This window comes from Erithacus rubecula (genome assembly GCF_903797595.1).
Source record: "Erithacus rubecula genome assembly, chromosome: 6".
NCBI classification, from domain to species: Eukaryota; Metazoa; Chordata; class Aves; order Passeriformes; family Muscicapidae; genus Erithacus; species Erithacus rubecula.
This window is the reverse complement of record NC_136688.1, coordinates 51,674,373-51,690,821: the sequence shown is the minus strand read 5'-3', so window position 1 is coordinate 51,690,821 and position 16,449 is coordinate 51,674,373. Positions and strand designations below refer to the sequence as shown.

Here is a 16,449-nt window from a genome sequence, read left to right as displayed (position 1 = left end):
TCAGATGCTACTTTCAGTCAGCTCCTTGGATTCAACTGTCCCATCACCCAGTTCAGAATAGTTTATTTATCTGATGGCCCCAAAAATTACATCACATTTTCCACATCGTTTCTGTGTCTCTCAGAATATATTGAACCAACCCTGAGTATCAGTGAATGGAAAAAATGTTAAGAATTACCATTGCAGAGACAATACAGAAATCCAGTCATATTTGCCTTTGTAAAGGCTTCAACATGTGCTTCAAGCTTCCAGTGGATTCACTACAGAAATAGGACTGCACAGAATGTGTCAGTACAAACAATAATTATGCACTGTAATATTCAGGCACTACTCACATAGAATAAACAGTATTCTGGCATAGTTGGCATATCATTCATCTCTTCATTTTTTTATAAAGGGAGGCACATTCCTCTCATTGAAGCATCCTGGACACTGCACGAGTGTCCAGTTTGTTACTTCTGTTTTTCATTCTCACTCAACAACTTCTCCTCAGAGGTGAGGGAGGCAAAGGCTGCCTCACCAGCTGCTTAACCCACTGTAACTACACAGTAATAGTGAGGCCCACTGCTGAAATGGAAATGATCACCCAAACCACATGGAGTACCAACCACAGACACAGATGCTGTGGTAGGAAAAAGTGACTCCAGAATTCACCACTGATTCTGTTCCATATGTGTATCTTATATTCAGTATTGGACAGGCTGCAAGAAAAATCTGAGGAAAATTATAACCAGAAGTGTAAATTAAAAAGCTGTTAGAAGAGAGACTGATTTTAGCAGAGGACCACAGCACAACTGCCAGTGTTCACTGCTCTCTCTATTGCTGGGATACTTAAAGCAGTGAGGAAGAAAAGTAACTACTTTATTCCCATCACCCTCATCATGAGATACCAGCTGAGTAAATCTTGAACAGCAGAAGCTGTTGAGCAGGAAATAATGGAGAGTGCTAATGCACAGTGAGCTAAAGGCTACCAAAAGTCATTTGGCACTGCTCAGAAAAGGTGAAACTATTAATTTTTAGTACTTAAGAACACCTATAGAGGAATGACACTTCTCCTCCTTGGATCACAAGTTCTAAGAATTCAGACACATGAAATTTAATCTGTGCTGACTCATAATTTTTAGAAAAGCTGTATTGCTGGAAGGTCTTTAAGGCAAGCACTGATATTTATAAAGTTGCAAAAGAGGAATGGGTCAAGAGACATTTAGTATGTACTGCATATCTTACACTGTCTTTCAGAAATGGCTACTTTGGGTTTTGAGGAGCACTAAAACTGGTAACTAGCCTACCCCATCACCATTTGGATGCTCTAAATCTCAACTAAAGGGCTGATTCAATTAGCAGCAGAAAGCTCTTATCCTCTCGAGCAAAGCACAGGATTCTTCCAAACTGCAGTCAACAAGTATTTGGTGAGAAGAACACAGCTGAAACTCTCACAGCTTCACAGAAGATGCTGAGTTGGAAGGAACCCACAAGGATCAAGTCCAGCTCCTGGCCCTGCAGAGGACCATCCCCAAGAATCACAACAAACAGGATCTTCAGTGCTCCACGATCCTTGTAGGTTCCTTCCAATTCAGGATATTCTGTAGGGAATATTCATGTAGGGAAGTTCCACCAGCCACTCTCAAAGCACAGGGACAAGCCAAGCAGTCTCTTGGCTACACAGCTGCAGGCACACAAGTGCAGAGACAGTTTTATTGAGCTTCAGGCACAAGAATATACAATCATACTTTAAAGGTCTTCCTAAGGCAAAGTGCCTCAGAAATGCCATGCTCCCTGTTATTCCTGGTGCCACGGCCAAGTACTGTCTCACAGGAAAAAAAAAACCAAACAGGCACAACAAATGGGTTTTGTTAAACTCACACATAGAAAGGACATTGTTTAGCAAACCCTCCTCCACCCAGGAATGTCTACTGTGCCAGGTTTACTGTATTCCATCAGTGCATCCCCTTTTCCAAAACACTGGAAAAGCAGGAGAAAAAAAACCAATCCATTTTCCTCTGTGAGTTTTCACCTGCTTAAATCAGCCCAAATTACTCCTTTCTTTTCCAATAAGCACAAACTCAGAAAATATAGAGTATCTTCTGTGAGCAAGTGTCAGCTCCAGGTAGTTAGGCTGACAAACTCTTTATGTTAATGCTGATTTGTAGAGTTACTCTAGGTGCATATTTTAGCTCTCCTGTGCACATTACATACTTCAATTCTATCTTCTAACACTAGTCTCTTGCAGCCTATGTAAATAAGTATTCAAACCCTGTTGTGTGAGTGATTAAACAGTTATAAATGTGAATAAAGCTCCAAGTAATTGGGTGGTATTTTAATTAATTTCAGATAAACTTATCACAAATTTTTCAATTTCAAAGGTGCTGCATTTCCTAAGGTGGTAAGACTGCTACTCCATTTCCCCACTCTTACAATGACATATGAAGCAGAGGGAAACAAAGCCCCCTGAGCCTATCCCCTTAACCTCAGCAGAGAGAGAGCACCAGTGCCTGAGTCCTGCTGCCAACACAGAGACTCCTTCCACAGCTGAAGCCTGAATGGGGCACTGGGTTTGGACCAGTGGGTTTGGACATCAAAGGAGATTTTGTCTCTTACTCTCTGCAAAGTCCACAGGAGGTAACAGCACTCAGGCACATTCAAATGGATGTGACTCTCTCTATCCCAAAACCTTTTTCTTGAGCCAATCCAGCTCTGTTCTAGGCTGGAAGCTTCCAGCCCAGTTAAAATTTGTCTAGAAAAATATTTTAAAATACTGAAATGCAAAGTTACCTTTCCAATGCCAGGGTTGTCCTTGATTTTGGACACAGCTCTCAGAAGGCATGGTGGTGCTGGGGGAGGACAGAGCTGCAGGATGCCACTAAAATTAGTGGCATAAATAGAGAAGTCATGTGTGTGTGGCAGTGGTGGATGGTATTTCTTTCTCTTCGAAGACAGGTTAAGCTTCTGTGCTGCTCTGTATAAAAGTAATAGCAAAAAAAAGATAATGTTATTTAGGTGTTAACAGGAATCTGAACCAGACAAACAGATGCTTATTGTCATCATTGCCTGTTTAACAAATCAAGTCATTGCATTCTAATCTGATTTCATAGGGACAAGTCATCAGGACACTAATAAAGGAAATATGGGTAGAAAAATTACTGGTAAAATATTCAGTTATTTTCTCCACCAACAGAATTTCAATTATTATCTAACTTGCCCTTCTTTCCCTCAACAGTCTGACATCTGAGCCCTAAAAAACTACCATCTCACCAATGTAATAAAAAGCTGAAATAATCCCCTTGTCACTGGCAGAACCAGATGGACTTTGCTGGTGATAACATTATGAAAATGGTTCTTTGTACAAGTTACTCAAGGCAGAGAATGGCACTCCAATTCAGCCAAGCTCAAGATCCTCTCCTGTTGGCTGCACAGAAAATCCTTAGATAACAGAACATTTCCTTCAAGACAGATTGGTTTTTCCTCCCCAACTCCATTCTTTCACATTAAAATGGAAAGCTATTAAAAAGACATGCTTTAATGTGCTGAATGATAATGATCCTGCTTTTGAAATGTAGAATTCCAAAACATAAAAGATGAAGAAGGATGAAAAATTAGAACATACAATTAAAACTGTAACATTCTTCCTTGTGAATAAAAATAGGAACATAATCTGTTTTTTCTGCTATTCCCCATCAGCAGCACCAAACAAGATAGCAAGAAACCTAAACAGAAACTCTTCCCTACATGAAAACCCACATAGGAAAATAAAATTCACCCTGCAGAATGATTATTTTAAGCAGAATAGAATATATATATATATATATATATATATATATATATATTAGCAAGCACATGCTGGGCATGGCAATGAGGGTGAAATCTCAGTTCTCTCAAAGAGAGCTTTACCACCTGAAAAAGACACCTGTGGATGTGACCCTGAGACTGTCAGTAGGCAGTCCACTGACAGATAAATACCATAAAAGCATCCAAATTGTTACCTTTAGCATTACTTTGAATGACTGTCAGGGCAGCAAAAGCACAAGGTGTCCCACTGCCAGCATCTGTGGACATGCTGAGACCACACTACTGATGCCAGCAGGTCTTTGGGGACAAACCACTATTCTGGTCCATGTTTGCAATTTAAAGTTTTGTCACTTTGAACAAATTAATAAGCATGATTATGCAATGACTACTTTATATTTTCATCATGTCTCTCAACCCAAGATCTCCAAGTATTTTTCAGTGAGATCAAACTGGCACTAGCATCTGTGAAGTATTATAAGCAAGAGACCTATGGAGAAACCAAGGCAGTGTTCAGCTGTCATAATGAATTAAGGATAAATCTAAAACCCCAGCCTTGCTACAAATCTTGTCATCATTGTCAGGCAGCCTCAGGCTTAGTCACCTTAGTAAGGTGATCAGAGAGGGAAACTGTTCCTTTGCTTATATTTATTGTAGGTTAGAAATAAAAATTAACACCAAGAGCAGAAGGGCTGCAGAGTTTCTCCCAGCTGCACTATTGGCTTCAAATGAGCAACAGCACAAAGAACTGGCTTTGTCTGAGGTGCAAAACTGGACACTTGAGTCAAAATTAGACAGCTAGTTAGAACAACAGCAAGACTCTCATTACAGATCTCCAAAATCCCCAGCCCTTTTCTCTATATTCCTAAACTTGTGTGTTAAACTCCTGAACTTTTTTGCTTCAACTTCTAGAGACACATACCTCCTACATGCTTCCTTCTCCCTATATAAACACTACAGTATATAGAAAAAGACAAAGACTCATCTGATAAAAAAATGAGGCTCTAGTTCCAAACTCAGAGGGAGCCCAAAGCCAATGTCTTTTGAGGAACAAGTTGGACTTTTGCCTCTGAGGAAAGAAGCAGCTTTTGACTACTACTGCATCCTGAAACCAGCAGGAGCTGCATCCTACAGCGAAGCAAAATACCACAAGCATGGGTTTATACAGAACCTCAAGGGTTTGGTGGCAATGAGAACTGATTTAACTGCCTAAATCTCCAAGCCCCTTGCTAATACTTCATTCACTATGAAAACATATGCTGAAATAGGACACCAGGAACACAGTTGCACAACTTCACTGTGGTTGCAGCTGCACATTGAAACTGTAATGCCTCCTAAATTGTATTCAGCTTTACTGTGCAGAAAAGAGTCTCTACCTGTTGGTACTGTCATTGTGGAACTCAAGACAGTCATTAGCATCTATCTCCAAGTACCAATTAACAATCCTGCTTATTATTTAATCGTCTTGTTGATTAATATGAAAGATAATGTTTATTTTCTTGTTTACATGCTATGATCCCTTGTCGAAATTACAAAAACTCCTCAAGAGAATGTCTTCAAAGTGCAATCAAGATATACATTAAATCCTGATGAAATAATTACTCCTGCAACAGATCAGGCTGGAGGAGCTCCTCTGGGAAACATACATGAAAGGGAATGAGATACAAAGGACAAATTTACTCAGGAATTGTGTGTTCAAGCAGCTAACTAAGCATTAACACCCAATGAGTAACTGCAGCCAAAAAGGCCAAGCTAAGCAAAACATACAAACAATGAACAGAAAATGGCATTTTTTAGAAATATAGCGTTTCTCAAAATACCTCAGTAGCACATTTCTGGGACATTTTGATAAGCAGATCCAATATACTGAATCTGTTACTAATTACCTTAACTTCTGCACCAAGCCAGAACCACTTTCAAATTGGTTCACATTGACAGTTTGCACAACCTTTCTGCACCTTCACTGTTCAAAGGACAGTGGCACATGCTACCTAAAGCAATTAACTGCTGTAGTGCTGATAAATCCTCTTCCTGTGAGTCTGCAGGGTGATGATTTTACTAAGAAATTTGGCAAAGGGATTGTTGATGTCCATGTGAGATAACAGGAAACAAAGCAGAGGAACTGGAGTAGCTGTGGTAGAAAATAATCAGTGCTTTGATGGGCAACCAGCCAACTGCACTAATAATGATGTGTGTGGTTCACACTTAAAAAGCATCTCATGTCAGGTAACAGTGCACAAAGCTTAATTACAACCTCTCTGTGTTTGAATGCAAGAATGGCTTTGCCTGACATTCAAACAAGGTTATTTCTGGAGTTGGAACATCAGAGATAACTTGCAAAAGCAGTATCAAACAGCTTGCTGGGTTTGATTTTGTTTGTTGTTTTGGGGTGTTTTCTGAAAGGGAAAGGGTAAGGGTCTAATTGAAAGCATAGGGCAATTTAGGCAAAACAAAACATCACTATCAAACTGCAGACTCTGAATATGAATTCAAGTAATTGTCATCCTCAGCTCTATAGAAAGCACAGTCAGTTCTTTAACAAAAAGCCAGTTGGGCAGCCCCTTTCACATGCTTTGCTTGGGCTCCTGGGCAGGTCCAGGCAAAGAGCACAACAGGAACATTCACCAATCCCTATGAGCTTCTTGCAGAACAAACAATACTCTTGGTGGCATCCCAGACACTTACTCATTAGGCCAAAATATAGGCCAAGCTGGTCTGGACATGGGCCCAAAGAAATCAAACAGAATCTAACTTCAGAAACCTCTTTACTTCAGTAAAATTCATGAGAGGATGCATTTGCATGGAGTCAGCCCTGAGACACTCCAGAGTGCCAGACTTTCTGCAGTCCTTATCCAACAATTTCTGAATGTACACTTAAGTCGTCAGTTGTGTCTTTTCTCCAGAATTCCTTTTCTCAGGGGGCATTTGTTCCATGGAGACAGGGTTGGAAAAGCTCTCCTAAACTGGGCCCCTTTTGCCTAGCACCAGAAAGAGAGAACTCAAGCTCACAGCGATCACTTTCTGTAGGGAGCTTAACTTGGTGCTATTGCCTGACCTGCTTCTTTTTCTCAAATTTAATCTTGCACAGGAGGCCCTCACACACCTCCAGCACCACAATGACCTTGTTAAATATCAACTTCTGCTTCCTCATAGGGAAAATTATGACCTTTAGGGAATTCTACACAAAACTTAAGCATTACCATTATGTGTTTCTCCAGGCATGTGCCAAACATTTGCCATAGCTCTGACAGAATTTTACATTTCCCACCTATCCTCTCTTTCCCCACTCAGCCTTCACAACCACTTCTTCTCTTACAAGGGAAACTAAGCCCCACACTCTCACACTTCTCTTCCACTTAAAGCATGAAGGACATCCATGTATATTACTTTTAGCTGTGAGATCTACTGTCTGCATTTTGCTTAACTCTTTCCCTCTTTAATAGAAGATGTCTTTTAAGATGCACTGGAGAGTTCTTTCCTCATAGCTAGGCGTCAGGGTAGAAAATAAAACTAATATATGGCACATGCAGGGGCACTCAAATATCAAATGACAAGGGACAGTCTCTAACCTGCTCCTTCCCCCACACAATTTACAGATTACTGGGTTTTCTGCCATGCATGGATGAGACCAGTGAGGAAAATCATGGTCAGATCAATTACATAATGCTCAGCACCAAGGGAACAAGACTGTGCAACAGCAGTAGCTACAAAGCCTGCTCATTGAAAGAGCCATGCCATTTTTAATTTTAAATTCTGCCTGTGTTGTTAGCATGACATTTCAGATATTCTGATGTACAGCAAGCTGCTTCTGGCTTACACTCCCTGCACACAGTCTGCACATTATAACTGTGAAAGTAAACAGCACAATTTAAATCCCTAAAGCACTCTTTCTGAGCATTTTTCCACCAAAAAAAAAAAAAAAGAAAATTATATTTGAAACTTTCATAACTATTCAAAGTTATAAAATTTTTCTCTAAACTTTGTGAATTTTGTTAACCCTCAGAAGGAAGAGAGCTATGAAATACTTTGGGACACACACTATAAATGGGTCAACTGAGATAAAGGCAGAGGACTCAGTGGACACAGTACATTCATGGACAAACTGCCACAAGTCAGAAATAGAGCTGGGACTCCTGCTTCCCATTACTAAGCTCCACAGACAAGAATAATAAAACTTCTGAACATTCATTTCAACTTGACTCATTAAATATTAACAGGTCTAGTGTTATTAGCCAGTCTTAGCTCTCAGAGATCACCATCATTATTCATATTGTGAAAATGCTGAAGTGCTTCACTGAAAGGGTCAAGGCCAAAGAATTGTACAGTCCAAGCTTTAAATATCCTGAACTTTGGACTTTACAGAAGAGTATGCTTACTCAAGACTTTTGGTTTGACCTTGACAGACATCACAGAAGTGATTTTTATCCTGAATTTGAGCCATCTCCTAAGTTTGAAAAATTATGGATGCAGGCTTACAGTGAGAACCAGTCGACTTTAAAGCAAAGCTTTCCCAAACTTGCCCAGTTCTCAGCTCAACAAGGCATAAATTCCCCCACATAACCAATATCCCAATCTTTTCCTGCTGCCTGCCAGCTCCAAAGAAGCAGTGGGAAAGTCACAGCCTGTCATCCTATCTGCAGTTCCAGTTATTGTTTCCTTAATCACTCATCAAAATAGGCAACAAATAGACGGATGTCCTACAATACATCCTCCAGCACCCTGTCCCAAGCCTTCCACAACTCACAGGATAAACTTGGTTGGCATCATTATTTTTATTATTGGTGGTTCAAAAATTATAAAGGAAGCACAACTGAAATAAAAATGCAGCTGCTACCCAAAACCCCAAGGAAAATTAGAAACTAGCAAGGTATCTGTTTCCACTAACAGCATTCATCTTGGAAAACAAAGTGTGGTTTAGAAAACAAGTTTTTAAAGAGAAAACCAGGAATGTCAAAATACATTATAAAGGTTTGGACAGTACAGGCACCATCTGTATTTCTAGAGTAATTTTTGTCCAAGGAGCCACTTATAAAGCATATGATAAACTTTAAGGGTATGGTCTCTTCCTCCCTCAAGCTTACTCAGCTCCTGTGATGGATGTCCAAATTCTGGAGGACACAGACACTTTCCCCACTTCATACCATTACACAAATTCTGCACCAAACCTTTGTTTGCTTAGCTGTCCCAGCAATGTTGCTGAGAATCACTGCCAGGAAGAACAAACAATTAATGTTCTTTATTTCTGTGTTTTGACTTCCTCAATAAATAATTAGTTCATCTGGATCACAATGCACAGCCTCAAACAATGGCATTTTTATAATGGGTGAGGGTAATAAAGTTTCAATAGAAACCCATTATTCTGAAACATTCCAAAATGTCAAACCACATTTAGTATTTTAAGGATGTTACCTCACCAACACTGTGAGAGCAAGTATCTCCAATTTGAGACAAAGTTCATGCATTGCTTTCATGCACATAGCATAATCTTGAAATTCAGACTTGTATTTCAGCCTCTCACTTTGACCTTGTAATTTTCTCTTACTATCTCTTATTAAAATCAGCAAGGCAGAAATAAAAATCAGCAGTGTTGACATATTAGGAACATCATCGTTTCACAGATTTTTACTAGACACTTTTTAACTACACTTAATCAGAAAATTCATATCTCATGTCTCCCATTCCCTAATTTCCCCCCACCCCACCAGCAGAAATGCAGAAGCTTATTTCCTTCCCCTGCAGCTGTTACATGGATGAAAACCACTACCATATCCCTGTCAGTCTTCTTTTTTCAAATTAAGAAGTCCCAATCCTTCCAACCTTCTCCCCACATGTCAGGTTTCCTTGATTTCTGACCATCCTTGCTGCTTGCCCCCAACTCTGTTCACAACTTGTGAACATGAAGTATGGAATAAAGGCTTTGTGCACCAGTGAGTAATAATCAAGGCTCACCTGAATTCAGGCACAGTAGAGAAAGGCCAGGCAAAGCCACTCTGAGATAAACTCAGAATCTCCAGAAGATGAGAAGCTAAACAAACCTGCAATTTTCTCCTGACATCAGAAGAGTTCCCTCATGCTGTAGAGACCCAAGAGCTGTTCCCTCCACTCAGCTGGTTATTAAATTAACAGAAGCAACCAATCTAGCCCATCTTCAAGCATTCAAGCAATTTGCATACAGGTATCCAAGAAGAAATTTTCACCACTTCTCTGTAATTTTTTCCCCAAGTTTAAGAAACACAAAAGGGCAGATCCTCACAAGCACTGACAACTGCACTCCAACCATTCTTCCCAAACCAGCAGCTTCTGAGGTTGCTGCTACAAAATTGTCACTGCCATATTCTCTTCAGCTTGCAGGTTTAAGACATTTTTCTGGCCAAAGAACATTGCTTCAGCAGCCAGAACCAGTGTTCAGGAACTGACTTTTATATGAGTATATTCATATATATATATACACATCAGAATAACAGCTAGTCACAGCAGCCTGCCACATACCATTTCCAGCTCTGCTCACTAATGATGTTAAACAAAGCAAGAGCAGATGAACATATTGCTGCACTTCCACACTTGCTGTTTACAACTGTACCATATGACAAACTGCTGAAAACCTGTGTAGGTTAATCTTTAAGTAAGCAAGACTGTCAACACCTAATACAGAAATATGTCAGTTCCCAGGCTGCACACTGCATGGATAGCTATGTACTGAAAATACAGCTACCTGAGTGCCAGCAATATTTCCCCACTCTGTTTCATGAGCTAAGTGAGCTAAAGCAGGCAGAACCACATCAATCTAAACTCACTCCTTAGGCAAAAAAAAAAAAAGTTGGACTTATTTGCCAGCAAGACACAGAAGCATTACAGTCAGGTTGAGCAAAATAGAATTCTAGTCTCATTTGTATTCTGTCAAGAAAAAGTAAGAAAGTCATTTTTAAAACTACAAAGTAATGCAATTTAAACAATGGTGCTAACTAGCCCTTCACTATTGAAGTAACACTTAAATCGATTACTTAAAATTTTGCTTTGTATACAAAAATCCTGATATACAAAAATCATGCTGCTCATTCAGGTTGCTCTAGGGAAGAGGTACATGTATTTGTAAGAGGAAAAGATGAGACCTGACATGGCTAACAAAGGTTTGTCTGGAACACCACAATCAAATATGTAACAGGAAAGAGAAGGACCAGAAGAGGGGGAAATTCAGTATTTCCATGTTCCTGATTGCATATGGCAGTCTGAATACAAGCTAGCATCTTTGAATACGCCTCTTCACAATAAAAGCTCTGAGGTGGGTTCTCCTGTTACCTTCCTTTGACCCAACACACCATCCCCACAGATACACCTTTCTCATCAATTCCAGCTCCCTCAGTACCATATTTTATTGCACATCTAGAAAATCCACAGAGGATCCATTCCCACTTCAGCTGGGTTTTATTTCAGATGCTTAGTCAAAGGCTTGACACCTATACTGCCAAGCACATAACTTCTCAGGGGGGCATTTACTTATTCCTACTGTTAGTGAGTTAAATGGTCACTGACAGCACTAAATGATGCAGTGGAAATCATCCAAGTACAGAAGTGGTATGCCTACACAATGAGTATTTTTAAACAGAGGAGGGACACATGGGCTTCTAGACCCAGGGTTACTATGATTTATTTAACTGACATGAGTTCTGAAGTGATACTCCTCAGAGGTATAACAGGCTGATACTGCAGCACCCTTTAAAATAACACTTGGAAGGAAAATTTGAGATGCATGTTTTTCCATCACTGCAGATGGAGAGATCTGACTATTTCTGACCCAAAGATGGTAACTTCAAATTTCACTAAAAATGAGCAACTCCTGAAGACCTGCTTGAGATGCATTATCAAACAATATTCTGAAGCTTTCCCTAAAGTCCAGAAAGCTCCACTAATAACATTTAGATTAGATTTATTATATGCTGATTAACATCCATCGAGTCCTTTCCTCCAGAGGTCAAGTGCTTCCTAATAAGTGAATTCTAACACTGAAGACACAAAAAAAGCCAAAAACAAAGCAGAAAGCAAACCCAATAGCAGCACTAACTAATGATGAGTGAGATACTGGCTAAGATCTTTGAAATGTCCTGCCAAAAGAAACACCTTCCATACTCCAGCAAGAAGGATGAAGGAAGTTTTAGAAAGCCAAAATTCAGTATTTCATAGAGAATTAAATATTTCATAGAGAATTAAAAAGTAGCATCAGAGTAATCCTGCAGTTGATCAAGCATTGCAGTTATAGAGCTGGTGCATTGCTTTGGCTTGACATTTTATTTTTGTAATAAATGGTGATGTGGGATGTCTTGTTTTGCGACAAGGACAAGCAAGCAAAGCAGTTTAGCTCTGAAAAGACACAGTGCCACTTCAAAGTCCATCTGCCCTGCAAACCACATCTTGCACACCATAAACTGAGTGTTAGAGTGACTCCAAGTTAGCCATGAAAACTAAATATTCAATTAACTACCAATCTGATATAAAACTATTTCACCTGCTAAGTCTGTCCGTCTTAACAATGGTATTAAAATAGTTATTGGAAGAGTCTGAAAGTCAGTAATAAAGCTGTAAAACAGGTGCAAACTGTCAAATTACATCCCCACAGGAAAGTCACCGTTATCATTTTACCTATGGAATGCTCCAATTCCACTGCAGAAAAACCACCAGTGCAGCTGCCACTGCTGCCAAGCTGAGGAGCCCCAAATAACGGAGTCAGAGCAAGTGCTGGTGTTCAGGAGTCCAGGAACCAAAAAAGCAGGCAGACTGGGAGGGCTGGGCTGAGGGGGAGGCAGGAGAAGTGCTCCTCTTGACAAGCTAGGAAGGGCAGAAAGAAAGGAAAAATCCAAGGGGAAAGAGAGACTCTGTAGCTAGGCAGAAGCAGTGAGATTCCACACACTCAGGAAAATAGAATAATCAAGTGCATTCAGCTAGGGAGGAAGGAGAAAATAAAGAAATATAGAAAAGGAAAAAAAAAAAAAAAACTAAAATTAAGAGAGAAAATATTAAGTCCAGGCAAGCAGAAGACTCAAGAGAGGACCAAGTAAGAAGAAATATCTGCATGACTCCAGTCAAGTATTTCAGACCTTTTCCTAGCTTAAAAACCACTGACCACCATTTACCCTCATAAGTAAATTCAAACCTTGGCAGCCCTGAAGGCACAGATTCTCTCCTACTTGTAGGCACATCTCTTTTAAATTCTTCTTTTCTCTTTCTCATGGGCATCAAGAATGCCTCAGGACACAGAGCTAATCCCAGACCCAACTGCTGCAACCAGTGCCTGCACTGAACCACCTACAGCAGCTCACAAAGTCCCCACTCCCCTGGGAGGGCTGCTCTGCTGCTCCAGAACCTCCTGTATTACCATTCATCAAGGCACTCAGGGCTGACAAAAATAAGCTCTACTCAGGTGTGGCCTCAAATTACAAAGATCTTTAAGGTCAGCAGAAAACACTGGAAGTGCTTTGTTGTGCCCCAATTCTGCTTCTGCTCTCAAACTGGAGTCAAGACCTGGAACATCCTCTCCAAAATCCAGACTTCATCACATGGTCCCAACATTACTCAATCCATTTTCCCCTGCTTTCACAGCCTCTCCTTTTTCACATTTCTTGCCAATCTGGCTGGCACAAGGTTCCCTCCTTTCCTTAATCTGCCACCTCCTGCACATTCTAACCTGCTCCCACACAAGTCCTACAGCCTGTGCTATTCAACAGAGGCTTCTCCTTCCAAACATCTCCCTGACACTGCTGTCTTGCATGATCTCTCCCATACCATGATCTCTAACGTTTCATACAGGAGCTCCATTTTCCAAGGCAATGACTCACAGATGCCAAGTTCTTCCTGAGACTCTGTCAAACCCTCAGCATGGGCTCCCCACCTTGGCTGATCATCCCTGCCTCATCCCTCTAAACCAACAGGCATATCCTGACCATAGACCTGTTGACCTCTGGGAACTTTTCATGCTTTGTGTAGCATTCTAACTCAGCACTACTCATTTCCAAAGTCTCAGCTACTCCAGTTCCTCAGCTCTCCCTTTGCTGATCTACCAGGGATGTGTCTCATCCCTGCCCTGCCAGTCTCCCAGTATCACAGGTGAGCTGTTCCTAGCAGGGAGCCTGGCTCACCACACACCAATAATGGACTGGGTAAATGCATGATGCTGTATTAGCAGTGATACCAGCAATGATGTTCTGCTCTTAAACACGCTGTCCTGAGAGTCATTTGTGCTTCCAAGAACAAATCCTAATAAATTCAGGCTTATCTCCTAATTTATCCTCCTCACGGGCTAACGTGAAATGGAATATACCTAAAGCACACACTCTGTTTGCCCTTAATTACAGGCAGTATTATGCTGCCACAGCAACTAGGAAAGCTTAAGCTGCCCTAAGTGATACAAGATACTGCACAAAGCCTCACACCCTGCCCCACCTCCTGTCCCACTGTGCTGTGAGACAGGTCACGTTTGCTCTCCAGGGACAGGGACAGCCACATTCCAGCAGCGTGGCATGGCACTGGGAGCTGGGACCAGCCCCTGGTGACACCTGCTCCCTCTCCATTTGCACCTCTGCATCAGGGCTGTCTTGCTCTCTCTGCCTCCATGCAGAGGAAAAGGGGGACAGGAGGGCATCCCCTCTCCAGCCCCATGCAGTGGGAAGGACACCACAGGGATCAGGCTGCTCCAGTCCTCTAAATCCAGAGTAGGGACTCGTTAAGGAGAAAACATTAATTATGTGTCTGGCTGCCCCTGAAACAGCTGGATGCTCCACTTCATCTGCACATCCACAGCTCTCCCTCAAGCTGTGGATTTCTCAGCCACTGTTCCTGAGCAGTGACCAAATGGTAGCAGGAGAAAGTGGGGATTTTTGGGACATTTACCAAAGAAGGGATGGCACTGAGGGGCTGCTGGCATCACATCCCTGAGGAGCCCTGCAGCTCCCATCATATGGCACTGTGAAATAGGGACAAACCATGCATGGGGTTTGAATGTATCTGTCAGCAAAGCAGCCCCAGTCAGGAAGGACTTGTACCCCACTTTCTGAGGTAACTAGCTCCAAATGATTTTCCCACATCACATCAACACAGGATTTCTTGGGCAAGGGTTATGGTTACTGAGGAAGTTTTAACAAGTGACTCTGCTTCTTCTCTTGACCCATGATTCATCAAGAATTTACTGTGGTTACCTACAACTACAGCAGGGATTTCTGTTTCAGCCTCAGAGACTAGCTTAACTATCACAGGTCAGCCCAAAAATCTCTAACTCAGGATCCAATGAATCATAGATTTTTTTCACCTTTTGATGAACTACTATTTATTCATAACCCAGTTATTCATATTATCTGTCAAAGAGATTCAATTTGTCAGCTCTGCACAAAGCCAGGGTACCCATGTACCCCAGCAGGGTACTGGGCAGAAGTTTACAGATATTAAATACAGGGAACTGTGAATTACATTATGAGCTTAGTAGAAATATAATTCTTGCTTTTAACAGGACAGAGGATGACAGGCTGAAGTGATTTACCTAGAATCATCTTAAACATGGCAACTTATTTAAAAAAAAATGTTTCTCTTTTTTTTTTTTCCTCCCTGAATTAAATTCTGAAAGTACTGATAGTCATGGAATAATCAGGTTTAACAGGTTAGCAGTAATATATGCCTCAAGTGTTCCTAATACATCATAATCTTCTTTCACAGAATTTGCATCACTGTCAAACTGAACTACTGATTTTCAGTTGATGCTTTTAACATGTTTCTATGGTTACTTTCCAAGGTCGCATCAGAGAAGCCTGAACAGAAAGACAAAAGGCATTTTGCATCCTTCACCATATTAAATAATTTATGAAAGTTAAGGCATCCTCGAGGAAAAAAATCATAAAAGAATAGGTTCTGAGGTTATTTTCTTTTCAACAGTTTGAAGCACAACAAAATCAATATCTCTACAAAAGCTTTCAAGATGAGACTATTTGACTAATATTCCATATGGTACAAAATGCTAAAGAACACATTCTAAGTTTAGATCTATATGCACAAGCTTACATGAACTGCATGAATGGACTTTAAAGCAAAATGTAGACATCTAATTTGCTGCTATCAGCTTCATCTTTTAAATCAGGCATGAGGCATTGTTTCAGTAGTCTAAATTTAAAAGATGCAAAAACAAAACTGAAAAAACATTAAGTAAAACCAGTAATGACAGGCTTTATTATTTCCACCATTTTCTATTCAAAGCCACACAGATTTCATCTGTCCCCTAAATGTTACAAATTTTGACTAGTGTAATGAAAGCTTGTACAAAAAATATCTGAATTCTCTGCCTACCACTACACTAGATCAGAGTTTATTGGAACTAACTGAAGTGTCTAAGGCTTGGAACAAAAACACATTAGTCATTTAGTGGTTGTGCTAATATTGCTATGCCTTTCCTGCAGTTTCATTAGATACAGACTGCTTCAATACCCTAATCATATGCTCAGTCACAGCACAATCAGGACAGAGAGTACTGACAAGCTGTCCCACCATGCCTAAAGCTGATAAGGTGTCTGCTCTATGAGTAACCTCAATTATTGACTATATTTTATGGTCAATCTAATGACCAAATGCTTATCAGTGAACCATCAGGTGCCTGTAATAGGATAGTGACCCTTAGTTTATATGTACCATTACTGC

At 40.6% G+C, this 16,449-nt stretch overlaps 1 protein-coding gene across 1 annotated transcript in view; it reads right to left on the bottom strand.

Annotated features, from left to right (window-relative positions):
• The window catches only part of KIF26A (kinesin family member 26A), a 93,040-nt gene that overhangs the window by 24,955 nt on the left and 51,636 nt on the right, over positions 1 to 16,449 (bottom strand). The window contains exon 5 of the mRNA XM_079308612.1: positions 2,773 to 2,956. Within this exon, the coding sequence (XP_079164738.1) occupies positions 2,773 to 2,956 (184 nt within the window). The remainder of the gene's footprint in view (positions 1 to 2,772; positions 2,957 to 16,449) is intronic.